At 44.8% G+C, this 14,301-nt stretch overlaps 1 protein-coding gene across 9 annotated transcripts in view; it reads left to right on the forward strand.

Moving 5' to 3' along the window:
* Positions 1-14,301, forward strand: part of CADM1 (cell adhesion molecule 1) — a 170,520-nt gene that overhangs the window by 109,560 nt on the left and 46,659 nt on the right. For all 9 annotated transcript variants that reach the window (XM_049799352.1, XM_049799353.1, XM_049799360.1 and 6 more), the window contains exons 2-5: positions 6,463-6,609; positions 7,727-7,879; positions 11,485-11,622; positions 13,455-13,610. In XM_049799352.1, the coding sequence (XP_049655309.1) occupies positions 6,463-6,609; positions 7,727-7,879; positions 11,485-11,622; positions 13,455-13,610 (594 nt within the window). The remainder of the gene's footprint in view (positions 1-6,462; positions 6,610-7,726; positions 7,880-11,484; positions 11,623-13,454; positions 13,611-14,301) is intronic.

The raw sequence follows: 14,301 nt of genomic DNA on the forward strand, positions 1-14,301 counted from the left end.
GCTGAAAGCATTCGCACGTGTGTGCACTTGCTAAAATATGTACCGAGAAAGAGGGGAAATAGGTCCCTGCGATTACAGAGGTTGCGTAAAGCATGTGACAAGAAGATGAAATAGCTGGCGCTGAGGATGCTGAGTGGCAGGAGTGGTTTTGTCCCTGCAGACAACGTCAGGGAAACTCACAGAAATTTGCTGCAAAGAGCAGAAGCCTTGCAGTCACCAGTCCCGCTTATGGAATCACCAGTGGGGATCCATGTGGATTGCCTGACTGGTCGTCCAAAACTGAGCACAAGTTCTTCACCCTGGGTTTGATGGTGAAGCCTGGGGAAAAAGCAACCCACCTTTAGGCAGCCAAGTGTGGAACAAATGCAGCTGAGGGCAAGTGAGGAGAAAGCATCCTCTAGCACCCCGGCTTTTTGGGGACATGTGGCAAGGTCAGTGTCGATCTCAGCTCTGACGATAACTGAGTGGGAAGCTTCAATCTGGTGCCTCCATCTTTTTCAGTTTCCTCTTCTGAGAAATGATAAACCTTTGCCTGGGATTGTTCTCTGCTTGGAAAGTAGAGGCATTGCACGTCACCGAGGAGTAGCTCCTTCATGGGCAATGCACTTCATTAGCGATTGGCACTGCCTGTATTTTTCCAGATCTGCAATACTAAGGTTTTGGGAAGAGTTTCTGTGAATGTTAATTGCACTCACCCCACCTTTTCCCCCCCCTTAAATGGGAACTGATGCCCATAGCACCGTTGGGTGATACCAACACTGGTATCAACGGGATCAGCAGCAGCATCCTTTCTCAAAGCAATTCTTTTAAACCTAGCTGTAGTGCTAAAGAAAGAATAATATACGTTACATTTGAAAGTAAAAATACTCGTACAAGGTGAGCGTTACCATATCAACTTGCTGTAGTCTCTGCTTCAGAGAAGTGGAACTGTGATATCCCTTTCCCTTCATGTGACTTGAGCAAGGTCTGCTCAGTTTGGTTGTGAGCCTGCAGTGCGACACCTTGCTGGAAAGTAGCTGTTGCTCTCGGTACTTGGTAAATAGGGATTTTCACATGCAAAACCTAACAGCAGTGTATTGAAGATGACAGGCCTGCACAGCAGAACAAACTTGAAAATGAGATTTCTTTTGTAGAACTTGGTTTGCCACCGTTACTTTTTTTGAAGAGCTTTTCGCCATGGGAAGCGGAGTTGCATCCCGGCCATGCTGAGTCTGTTGCTGGCCACAGAGAAGACGTTGAAGAGGGAATAAGAGCTACTTGAATGCAGGGAAGTCTCAGAGATGCTTGACTCGGGGTCACAAAACTGGTAATTAGATCTCAGTAGAAGAGAAAGTTGCTGTTTCAAAATTTTAGCTGTAAATCTTGGTGGAAAAGATTTTCCTCTGAGGGTGAGGATCAAATTAAAAGAAGAAATGTTCAGAGATGCCCACGCGTGGCTCCGGACTCCGTGGCCTCAGAGGGTTTCCGTTAGGGATTATGCATGGCTGTAAGTAGCAGCAGGCTGTTTTTTCTCCTGCCTTCCCTTCGCCCTGAGGTTTTCACAATAAGCTTGTTTCTGCCAGGTGATGACAACATCCCTATCTCCATATGCTGCGAATACACATTGAGGAATGCAGACTGGTTTTTACTGCATGTTTTTTAAGCATTACTATCCAGACTCGATCCTTTTCATCGCTGGGGTGGGACCTGTTCGGCTGCAGCAGCGTTTGCATGTGATGAGAGCCGTGTCGTGTGCTTGCACGTGTACATATGTTTTGGAGGCAGCCCGATCTAAAATTGCTATCGTTCTTTCGCCCGTGAAAAGATGTCGTGAAATTAACTCTGTAAAAAGCAATTGCCTTTTCTTGCCAGCACAATTAGCATGGATTGTCCATTCTTCTCAAAAGTTCAAGTGTGATGACTGTAGCTTTTGAAAACAGTCACTCAAGACGTTGAGACCAGATGCACTGAGCTCCAGCAACTCCTTCCAGCGCTGCCTTGTCAATTCTCTTCTCCCTCCTTGAAGCAAATCTGCAGAAAAATTAAATGGCGATTTGATTTCCATCTTTTTCCTACTCTGAAAGGCTCCTGTATCCGATCATGGCAGAAAGTCTCTTTGGTTCCTGTAGTCTTCTTGAAAAGACAGTTCGTGATGTTTATTTTAAGGGGATGCTCTCTCTGTGATGGATGGAGAGAGCATAGAAACTGCTCAGTGAAGAGAAGTAACTGCAAGGAGACAAAGCTTCTGGAGTAGGTGGATTGCTAGGTGTTTCTAAAACCTGCTCAATGTTTATCTCAACTTTGGCTGGTTATTTAACCACCACATTGCTTTTAGGTAGCTGCAATTGATAGATGAGTTTTGACATTCAAATTACATTCATTCTGTGGATTGATCATTGTGTCATTTTTTTCCTCGAGCACACGAACAAATAGTTTGTGTATCCGTGTGGCTTGTTTCCTTTGACTCAATTTATTAAGAGGAATTTTGTTGAAGTTTATGGGTTTACATAGTTCAGGTATCACGAAAATGACTCTTTCTTGGAAAGCATTTGTGGCAGTATCCTGTAGACTGAATTAGCAGTGCTGCTGCTCATGACAGAGTACCTGTGGCTTGTGTTTTGTTAGAAATTGAAGAATTGTGCTCACAAGCACGTATTTTTAATCCTTCCCTCTTTTCTCCCTGATGCTTCACTCTATCCTGGTGTGCTACAAGTGGAGAAAGAATTGATTTTAAATGTGACCACTGCCTATAAGCCAAGGTCCCTGGGCTGCGCCCAGCTAAGAGGAACTTGTTTGAAACACATTTTACTCATCTATGTCTGTCTTTGCAGCCTTAAAAGCAAAGACTGCAGTGGTCTAAGGCAGAAAGACAAGTGCAAAACCGAACTGTACAGGATCTAGCCAAAGCTGTTCTTCAAGCGTTGCATCCCTCCACTGTACTCCCCCTCACAGTAAGTGTAAAATACGATGTCGTTTTTCACATTTCACAGAGAGATTCAGGAAACAAGGCCAGAGAGTTGCTTTGGGTAGCAAAGGAAACGTGCATTCCTTCCCCTTGCATTGCAGATATCTGTTTCAGCTATTCTACTTGCTCATTAAGATCGTACACATGTGTTGCATGTGTACAGCTGTTCTCCCTGAAGCCCGTCCTCTGAGGCTGGCTTCTTTCACCCTCCTTTTTTCCTCCCTCAGTAGCAATGTCTTAACAGTCAAGATCAAGGTGAGCAAGACTCTAAGTCAGGCCTTGGAGTCTGTCTATTATGCACATTGAATGCTGGGCAGAGGATTTCTACTTTGTATTGGACCTACCAACAGGGACCTGTTGTCTAATATGCGGACCACGCACGCGAGCTTTTATAGTCCATTCACAGGTAATAGATGAGAATCTATCCCGTATAATTCTGTTGGGGTTTTTTTCCCATTGGGTCTACTCAGGCCCTGCCTCCCCCAAAGTATTGCTAATTGGCAGGTGATGTAAAGTGGTTTTCAATAGTAGCTTCCCTTTGCTTCTCTCAACTTCTGTGATTCTACATTGGGTCCATAAACTTCATTTCCCCATGCTTCCCTTTTTTGTTACAACATTCTGTAATGCTGTAAAAGTGTCTACTTTAATGCTCCTCAAAATACTTATATACTGCCAGTAAATATTTACCAAGAAACTTCCTGAGATGTTGACTTGAAGATGGGTCTAAAGAGTTCTCACTTCACGTTGCAGTTTTATTTAATTTAGAGTTTGTAATTGATGCTGTTCACGGAAATAACATTCTTGTCTTGGTAAGCGGGAGCAGATAGGAATACAGATACCCAAAAGCGTTAACTTGTACGGTCTGGTGCTTTCAGTTAAGCAAGCAAATTCAGGTCAGCAGAGCAAGAGGAGCTTTGCAGACAATGGCCGGATTAGATGCCCTTTGATTCAGAATAAATACGCCAAGTCTGTGAGGCTGGAGATGCTGGCTGCTTCGGGCCATGGATTTGGCGTGTCCTTACGTGCACCCTGCCTGTCGTTAACCCCAGGCCCTCAGGGAGAATAAATGCCTTCTTGGGAGGGATCCTGATGCCAGCCTGGACCAAGATGCTGGACTTCTAAAGCCATCAGTCAGCAGGCTTAATGTAGCAGCATCCCGGCATGAAAAGCTTCAGTGGCTTGAACTTCAAATAATTTATTTCTAAATTACTTCTACTGTAATTCTTATTAATTCAAATAGGCTTCTAAGCCGATGTAAAATTCAGTAAATGCAAGGAACAGTTTAATGAATTGAAAATAGGATTGAGTCTTTTAAAGTAAATGTAAAAAAATATGCTAGCAATAATTGCTTAGATGGAAATCGAATCTTAATAGCTTTGTTAATGATTTGTAGGGAGTATTGCGTTTATGAGAACATATCAAGCTGATCCTTGTGCAAGAACCTTGTTTTGAATGGGTTTGATAAAATTATTCCCCAGAAGCAGTTAGTAACGCTTAATATTTCTGCTTGCACTGCTTTTGAGATATTTGAATGTCATTCACGCTGGAGCCTGACTGCAGCTGTTAAGGATCAGTTCTGCGCTGCTGTGACGCGTCCGTGGTTTGTTGTTAGCGAGGCAAGATGCAGTGCGGGCAGTTGATGCGTATTCCTTTGAGAGCCTTTGGGGTCTGTGCTGTCGGTACATTGGTGAGGGGTCTGGGGCCTGGGCCCCGAGTGCAGAAGGTACGGATGTTACTCCATTCGGTAACAACTTTTCCCACTGCTGCTTAAAGTTTGTCAATCTGGAGAAATGACATTTATACCAAGAGGGCAGAAAAATGTGCCCAGGCTTCAACTCAGTGCCATCCAGCATGGAAAGGTGTCTGACGATTTATCGATCTCCTTCCTGCCAAACGATGCAAACTTTTTGTCAAACCTTCATTTCCCAGGCATGTCAAAAGAGAAATGCAAGCCAGAAAGAAAGAAAAAGGGAGAGAGTGCAGGACGAGAGAAAAACTAGAGTATCAGTAACATCCCCAGATTTGCTGGTGCAAACTTTATCAAAACCTTGCATTTTTGTGTTTTTCATGGCTAAACTGGGAGCTGTGCCAAGACAGCTGCTAATCGGCAGAGGGCTTCTCCTGGCCATCCAGCCCTTGGCCGGGTGTCTGCGTACCCTCACTTCCTTTGGCCAACTGGTGATCAAAGTTCCAAAATTTCTCCAACTTTGCTTTGCCTCCTGGTCTGTAATGCCCGTGGAGTTTGTGAGCAGACCTAAGTCATTACCAAAAGGGACTCCAGTTAGCATTCCCCTGGCTGGAGTCCCTCTCTTGCGTGGTGTTCCTGGTCCTGCCTTGGCCCTGTGCTCCTCCAGCTCGCTTTCCAGTCTTGACGAGATTCCCGGTAGTTTTGGAAAAATTGAAACACAAAGTGCTTTTTTTCAAATTCTCATCCCCTGCATTCTTTAACACGTGAAGCAGATTTCTCAGCGTGCATGTGATGTAATGATTCGATTCATTAGGAGAAGAGTTTTTGAGGTGATGACCTGTAAATGATTACAAGGCTCCCACAGCATAATTGCATCGAATTCTTTTTTTCCTGCCTCTGGACATTAATAGTGCCTACTGATTACACAGAGCGAGTAAAAACTGGCTCCCTAAAGTCTATCTGCTCGAGTCAAAGGATAAGTGCTTCTTACAGTGAATTGTTCTTTCAAGGTAATTTAACAAAATTCATCTGTTGAGAGAGGAAGCGAATTTCTGCCATTCCCATGTGCGTGGCCTGGAACTCGCACCCCTCAGGCTGGTGCGAAGATTAAAGCACGGAGGGGCGTGTGGTGTCCGGGGAGATCTTTCCCTTGTCCTCTGCCTTTGGTCACACTTCCAAACACAGCAGAGAGGATGTGCTGGGATAAAATGGCTTCTTTGCAGTAAAAAGCATGCTCCTTGATGAGGCCATACAGCGGTCGTTTTACAAACGGTTAGCCGTACAGTAGTCCTTTTTCCCCTGTGCCCATCGTAGAGCTCCTTTCCAATTACTCCTCTTCAGTTTAGTGGTGGCCAGTACAGTTCAGGGGGTGAGATCCGTATTTGTATTCCCCAGCATTGCTTGTTTGAGTGTTGGTCATGCAGGTAATGGTATCTGTTCAGTGAAATTAATACCAGCCCCAGCAAAACCCAACTGTGCAAGGTCTGTTTGCTTAGTTACTGGATGGGGCAGGGGGGGATGGGGGACAGATAAAAGGCTGAGGGTCCCGGTTCCGTATAACCCCAGCTGGCTGGAGGACCCAGGGTCAGGGGTTCTTTGGCTGGTACTCCTCCACTGCCTGCTCAAGGTGCCCCCTGCAGAAAAGACAAGTTCTTCCTCAGCTGGGCTGGTCAGTTAAAAATCCAAGGTCATGTTGGCAGAGCGGCCCATGGGTTGGCCTGTGGGCACGTTTTGCAAGAGCGCTAGGTGTGCGGTGGCGCTTTTCGTTCCTGAATGAAACTTGCTGACATAATTTCTCATTTTGCTATTTCATCTTTGCTCTCTCTTTAAGGTGATGGTCAGAATTTGGTTACAGAAGATGTGACAGTGGTGGAGGGAGACGTCGCCACCATCAGCTGCCGTGTCAAGAACAGCGACGACTCGGTGATTCAGCTTCTGAATCCCAACAGACAAACGATTTATTTCAGAGATTTCAGACGTAAGTTGCATCTTTCCTTGTTTGATAACAACTTTTCCTGCGCCTCGCTTGCGCTCGGGAGAAAGCATTTGTGGAGATCTCTTCTTCTAATGCAATGCTAGACACTTAAAAGTTTAGTCAGTTCTTTAGAGGGTACGTGAGACAGGCGATCATAATCTTTCTCCTTAATGGAAACCTTGATGGTCCCCTTTAAAAGTCAGACCATCTTACTTTGCAATAGGAATTGATTGTAGTAATTCAGGGTGAATTGCAATTGAGTGCCAAATATTTAGCTGACACAAACAAATTGAATAGGGCAATGCCGAGACAGTGCAATGTTCTCAGAGGCAATCTGTTTGCTTCAAAGACTGAAAATTTCAAGATGATCTATGCCTCTTTATAACCAAAGCAAAATCTCCAGCGAATGAGTCTGGCTTTGTTTCCTGTTGCAACAATGCCACGGAGCATGGTAGCTGCAGTGAAATGCTTTAAATTGCCTGCGTTAATGTCACTGCGGGGACGGGACGCAGTGCTACGTTGTGCCCAGCACTGTGGAAACGCACGACAAACCATGTTCTCTTCTGAGGCGTTGTGTGATCTAACGATGTGCACATGCTGGGACTGGCTCGCTCCCTCTGCTTGTGCTGCTATTCAAGGCCCTTGTGTTTGGCTGGTAAGATTGAAAATGCTCAGTTTCCAAATTCTTAGAGTAATTGAGGCAGCCATTTACTGTGGTCAGGAAACAACTTTTAAACTATACTTTTCCCAATTCTTTTATCTGTCACACTGTCCCTCGTCCACTGACTGCGTACAGTCAGGCACGGATCAGCTTACTGCTTATTTTCACAGTAGGCACTTTACCTACACATCCCTAAGCCATCTGATAATAAAACCGTGTCCAAAGATTTGATACTGTGCCCATGGATTTGCTTCTGTTGATTCTTTATACTGATCTGAGAACAGAAATATTTTACAGGTCCAGACATAAAGGTAAGAAGCGGGACGGAAGCTGCAGTCAGGAACCCGTGGGGTGCTTGTCTAGATGCTACTGCTATTTTTGTAGACCTTTGACTTTGTTGTGCGGTGAGAGGGGGACGCTGCATCTCACGGCAGTCACTAACGTGTGCTTGCTCCGCAGCACTGAAGGACAGCAGGTTCCAGCTGGTGAACTTCTCCAACAGCGAGCTCCGAGTGTCCCTGACAAACGTCTCCATTTCTGATGAAGGAAGGTACTTCTGCCAGCTCTACACTGACCCCCCCCAGGAAATCTATACCACGATTACAGTGCTCGGTAAGGACCGAAGAGGTGCTCGTGGTGGCCTTTTGTAATCCCTGGACACACAGGGTTAGCAGGACGGGGCTCCGTGTGGTATTCGGGGAGCTCCAGCCACCCAGAGAGAGCCACAGCTCTCCAGTGATGAAGCACGGCAAGGGTTTGAACGCCGAGTGCTCTCCCACTGGAGGCCAGCTCAGCTCTTCAGTAGCTCAAAGCAGCTTAGGACTCGAGCCTGCAGACACAAGATTTTCGAGGGTTGCCAGCAGATACCAAGTGGGTTGTCCAGTGGCATGCCAGACTCCTTGCCTCGCCTTCCTCTCTTGCAAGGCATCCCTGAGCCTCTCTTTGTAGGTTACATCATATTTAGTATGATTCTTGGGTCTTCCCCTTCTTGTTCGCAGGCAATTTTTGGCTTCATCTAATAAGCAGATGTGTAAGCGTGAGGTGTTCTCCACTTCCAAGGCTCTCTTTTACTTGGGCGGGTCGCTTGGAAAGGCTTTTAGGGCAAGTCTGGATCTGCTAATGTCCTGGAAGGAGTGTCTGTCCAGCCCAAGGCTTGGCAGAACGGCGGGAGCTGTGCAAGACCAGCCCTCCTCCGTCTCAGACCTGTTTTCTTTAGGGCGAGAGAAGGCACGTTTCTTAGGAAGAAGGGAAGATAAGTGGCAGTGGTTGCGTCTCATTCAGTGAAGCAAGAAAGTCAGCCAGAAAGTAAAAGCTGTAGAAAACATCTTTCAGTAATTATCTGATATGCAGAGGGAAAACAAATTAACATGAATGCTTCATAGCATGGTAGAACTGTTCAGTTTATGAATTTTGTGTTTTCCATAATCAGACTACTCTGATCACATGCTGAATCTTTTTTTCCAAAACTTGGGGATTTGAGAGATTACATTTTAATGATGAATGACAGCCTCTTTGCCCATCTATGATATTCCTTAAGGGCAAATATTACTAATGGCATCACTGGTGAACCTCATGCCATTGTGAAGATGTGTAAGTTTCTGCATGTTTGTCAGCTGACTTACATATTCAGAGAAATCTTGAGTTTGACTAATGGAAAGTGATAGCTTCCTATTAATTTTGCAAAAATTTGTTTCACATGTGAAAGACTGTAAGAGCTCTCATTTGACATCACAGGTTTGCTCATTTGCTTAGTAACGGCTATTTGCAGAGCTGAAATTAATTCTGCCCCCTCCCCTCTGCCCCCCCGCCCGAAATACGCTCACGCACAGCCCCGCTGAGCTCTTGCCTTTCTGTCACTCCCTCGGGTTTTGCAAGACTGCAGTGCACGTGCAGCCGCAAGACCGATGTGGTTACCAATAATAGCAGCTTGTGCTATTAGAGCTGTTTCTACAGATTAGCAGCAGCTTTTAAGACTCTATTAATAGGAGAACCTGAATCACGGAGGGTGACTTAATGTAAGATCTCACTCACTGATTAGTTTCAATCTTCCTTCTTTTATTTAATGAGATTTGGTTCTTAGGGTTTTATACGTTGTTTAAATAATGTTTATAAGCAGTTCTACTATAGCTATTACGTTTATCAACATCTTCAAAGTTTTAGTGCACTTTCCAGTATTCATAGCTCTCTTCCAGCTCTTCTCTCTAATCATACACACACAAACACAGTTCGTTGGATTTCATTTCACTGCTAACAATGCTAAGAAGGCGTTTGAAATAATAGTACTTCCTTTATTCACCTGTAAGCCAGTACTGCATGTCTTTTGAGTGGGAGACAAAATACAGTTTTTTGTTATGGTTTTTTGTTGTTATTTTTAAACATGAATCGTGCTTCAGAATTCAGGGGAAAGTGTCTGTTTTCTTGCCTCATACTTCAGTCCTTTTTGAGAAGGATTTGCAGCATGGCTGGCATGTACCTGCCTTTCCCCAACATCCCTGAAGCGGTGGGTGTTTTCTCTTCACTTCCATTGCGTGCTCTGGCCAAACCTTAGTCCACAGGGCAGGCAAGGACGATCGATGTTTATTATTAGAAGCCTGAGGAGGAGATTCTTTATCTTAGCTAGCCGTAGTACGGAGAGATCGGGTACCGTGACGCCAAGGATAATGTGTCTTTCCTCTCTTCCATATTATTGACGCCCTAATTAGAATTAAAAATGAGCTGGGGCGGAGGAGCGGTTTTCTGTGTCAGTATGTGGCTGGTCCTCCTAGGAATGTATTCCCTGCCAAAGATCTCGTGGTCATCGCTCAGACTTTGGTATCTCTCAAGGTCTATCAAAGAGCAGTTCTACTGATCTGCTTCTAATGATACTCACTTTGGAGAGTGGAGCAAAGTTTCAAGGCATCCTTCTTTGTAGTCTGTATTCGGAGAAAGCTTCACATTTGCTTTAGCAGTGTGCTTCTCCCCCTCTCTCCCATGTACTTTAATGTCTTCTGTGACAGGATATGTCGATTTATTCATGCTTAATTGGAACATGTGAAAATTTCAAATACGTAGCCCGTTCTGTTCTTTTTAGAGAAAAGCCACAAGTGACTAATTAGTCCATTTGATCATCTGGATGGTATTTATACATATTTGTTCTTCATTAGCTCAAAAACGTGTTAGTCACATTTGAACTATGCAGTTGCTTAATCATATTGATCACAGCAAGGTTGAGTTTCCTTTGGAAGTTCTGGGATTTTTCTGAAACTGCAGCTCTGTGCTGTATGAACACTTTATGTTCATTTTTTTTCAGGTTTTTTGCCTCACTAGCCATGGGTGCATTCCTGGGGAAGAGATTCCTTGTGTCGGTGTCATCATTTTTAAGCCTGGGTCACATCGCTGGGTTGTGCTGCAGTGGGGGTTGTCCCCCTGTAGTGCTAGCCTGTTTCTGAATATTACGGGATTGTTTTTCATTGAGTATATATAGTCTTCTAGCTTTCTGTTTGATAGGAAGATATGTGTCTAGGGAAAACAGCAAATGACCATCCTCAAGGAATTGCCCCATAATGCAGGTGCCTGTCACCAGGCGCAGAGCTGGCTCTCTCCTCTCTCTGGTGCAGTTTTGTATTTGGTTTATGGCAGTGTGATGGGCAACACAGTGTTGTTCCAGAGGTGAAGGCATTCCACTCTGGGCTTGTGCTCAGTGGCTTTTTGAGCGTCTTAAATGAGCTTGATGTTTGCTGGCCTGCTTCCGCTCCTTGCGGCTGAGGCTTGAAGCTGAACAGCAGGAGAGAAAAATTGCCTTGCGAGGTTAGAGGCATGGTAAGTAATACACTTCCAAATGTCAGCTTTTGTGTTTCCTCTTCTTGTCAGCAGCAGCCAAGAAACGTGCACGGAGTCAAGCTGTATTTTTAAATAGCAACACACACAACCGAGTAGCGCAGAAGACTAAAGCTCTTCCCTGGAATGGTGCCTGCCTGGGAGAGAGAACAGAAAGTTACAAATTTGATAAGTAATAATTTGCAAAACTACAATGATTATTAAGTGGAGAGTGAGAGTGCTTACTCCAATTACTGTGAAACTGCCTATCAAAGGATTTGATCGATGGGAAGATCAAATAAATGCTGGTGGCTAGTTTCGTCTAGTAGATTTTACGGATTTTCCTGAAGGTTTTATCTTGTGTTAGTGATCGAAAAATGTTTTTTCATCAAGTGTGTGTTGTGTTGGTTTTTTCGTTATAGTCCCACCACGCAATTTGGTAATTGATATCCAGAAAGAAATCGCCGTTGAGGGAGAAGAGATTGAGCTGAACTGCACTGCCATGGCCAGCAGACCAGCCACCACCATCAGATGGTTCAAAGGAAACAAAGAGCTAACAGGTAGATGTATCTTCTCAGTCACTTGCATTTTTCGGATAGCTGAAATGATTTATGTAATGCTGGGTTCTCTGCTGCCAGTTTAGGGGGGGGGGAGAATAAAAAATTGAAAGGAAAAAAAAGTAGAGCGAGCTGCTTTGAACGCCAGCTCGGGAACAAAGGCATATGTGGGCAGACAGATTATTCTCCAACACAGAAGGGCTGAGCTCTATTTGGTCCTCTGCCTACCTGCCAGGCTCGAGTACAGGGTTCTGGAATCTTTTTGTAACTGCAGGTGACCTTGAGGAGCCCTAAAGCTGTGCATTGAATTTATTCCTGCGGCGGTTTATGTAGCTTTCTGCCCCGTTTTAGGTACGAGTAGGATCATCTGTGCTTTGGGCCGTAAAGATTTTCAAGTCACCTTCACATCTAGCTCTCTTGTTTATAGAGCGTTTTCTCTGTGTTCAGTTGAATATTCATACAAGATGGGTTTCTCCGACTCCCTGAAGTCTGGTTGCTCCCAGTATTTGCACATTCGAGTCACTGACTCTGATTGCATGTGACGTGCTGTTCGTTTAAGTCTGTGTGTAGATGTGAGCCTGGTTGACAACACCTTTGTGCTTTACCCAGTCTGAGACACCGAAAGGCTCTCTGCAGAAGTCCAGACTCATTACGTCAAACCCACCCCCCTACAAGGGCAAGATAAAATCCTCTCTTTAAGTCCAACACCTACGAGCATCCAAGCAAGATGCATGCTGAGGGTATGCTGATAAAGGTGGAATGCAGACCTGCTGCCATGCGAAGTGGTGCCCCACTGATTCCCAGTGCCAGTTGTCGATGCGACGTGCAGATCTTCCAGTGATCCCTTTCTGGGGTTCCTTCCCCATTCTGCTGGGCAGCAGTGCTGTAGTATTTGACCCTTCGTGCTTGACCTGTCCAGCTTCTTGATGGAGTTTTCTTCTTCTGTTGGCAATTGAATCCCAGCTTTCCTTTCTCTTTGAAGACTGCTCAGCTGAGCAGTAGCTTCTTGCAATACCAGCTCACCCTGATGATTCTTTGGATTTATTTTTTTTAAAAACAGAAGTAGGGAAACTGAAATACTTGGTTGCGGGTTGTGAATAGTGGGAAAGCGTGGCTTTGCTGATCAGAAAGCCTTTCCTCTAAATATCAAGGGGTGTCACTTTCTGCAGCTGTCCTCTGTTTCACTTTAGTATATTATACTGAAATATTTTGGGTTTGAAAGACCTCTGCTACAAAAGTTACTCTTAATGTTTTGACTGTGAATTCTTAAGTAAAAAGCCACTTGAAAACAAAGTGGAGGTGCGTTATCAGCAAGCACTCACTGAGTTCCCAGAAAAATCCTTTTTCTCCTATCTTGTCTTCCTCCTTGTTTCTGTGTCACGTGTTATGGCATCCACCAGGCAGCCAGTCCTGAACTGTGCTTTGCTCCAACCACCGCTGCTATTCTCTCCTTCACATGGAGCACTGCTGAAATGCTTCCGCCTATCAATACTACTTTTAATGAAGTTAATCTGTTTAATCACTTTCCTAGCTAATTGTTGATTCAAGAGTGGGAGGGGATTTGTAGCTCATCGATTTCAGAGTTTGGGGATTTGGGGACAGTGGAAGGGGATTGTTAATCGTTACGGTAGCGTAGCATGGACTTCAATTGGCAGTGACCTCCCAGTGAGGTGCGTGACTACACCCACCTCCCCTAAACCTCAGTGGCTGCAGAGGGAGGATGGTTATCCAAAGGGGACGTGTCACCTGGGCATGGAAAGGAGGGAGGTGACGTGGGTGCAGCAGACATTCCCTCCCATGATCACACTCTGCTCTCGCTGTCCTCTCCCCGGCAGGCAAGTCAGAAGTGGAACAGTGGTCCGACATGTACACGGTGACCAGTCAGCTGTTGCTGAAGGTGGGACGGGAGGACGATGGGGTCCCTGTCATCTGCTTGGTGGATCACCCTGCTGTCAAAGACTTGCAGACACAGCGTTACCTAGAAGTCATGTGTGAGTAGCAGAACTTTTAATTCCTTTGACGTATGAAATTGCTCACTGAGGAGTTCAGGAACTATTAACTATGCGATGAAATTACAGTGTAGGTGAGGTTTATGTCCTGTTAGTTAAAAATTGAAATCAAAATGTTGGGTACTACTTCATGGGTGAAGCCACGATTTTTCCTAGCCCTTTGGCGATATGATAAACACATACTTTCATTCTCTTAAGAAATACCTTTCTCTACATAGAATTTGCACCATCAAGGGTTCCTGGCTGGGCTTTATAATTGTCAGAACAGATTAAATCTGAGCATTTTTCTCTTAGCAACCTACTTAACTCTTTGAAAAGCACTCCTCTACTACCACATCAAAGCGACTGGCCACCGTTGCGGCTCTGCTGGCAAAAACTTGGTACTGTGCAAAAGGAACTCAGTATTGTGCATTGTGAACATACAGCAACAGCTGGTTTTATAAATTAGAGTAACACGGATTGTGTAGTAACACCACTGATTAAGGCCAACCTATTTTCTATAATGCTCCTAACATGTTCAGTGTTAATAATGCTTTTCACTTTGTTTAGTAAGTGCTCCACTGTGTATGACATGAACAAGGTTTATGAGCAGGTACCTGGAAATACCTGTGGTCCCAAACGCAGCCATGCCTGACTTGCAGCTGGTGAAGATGACAGAGCTACTGGAGCTGCT

This window comes from Accipiter gentilis, chromosome 5, assembly GCF_929443795.1.
Source record: "Accipiter gentilis chromosome 5, bAccGen1.1, whole genome shotgun sequence".
NCBI classification, from domain to species: domain Eukaryota; kingdom Metazoa; phylum Chordata; class Aves; order Accipitriformes; family Accipitridae; genus Astur; species Astur gentilis.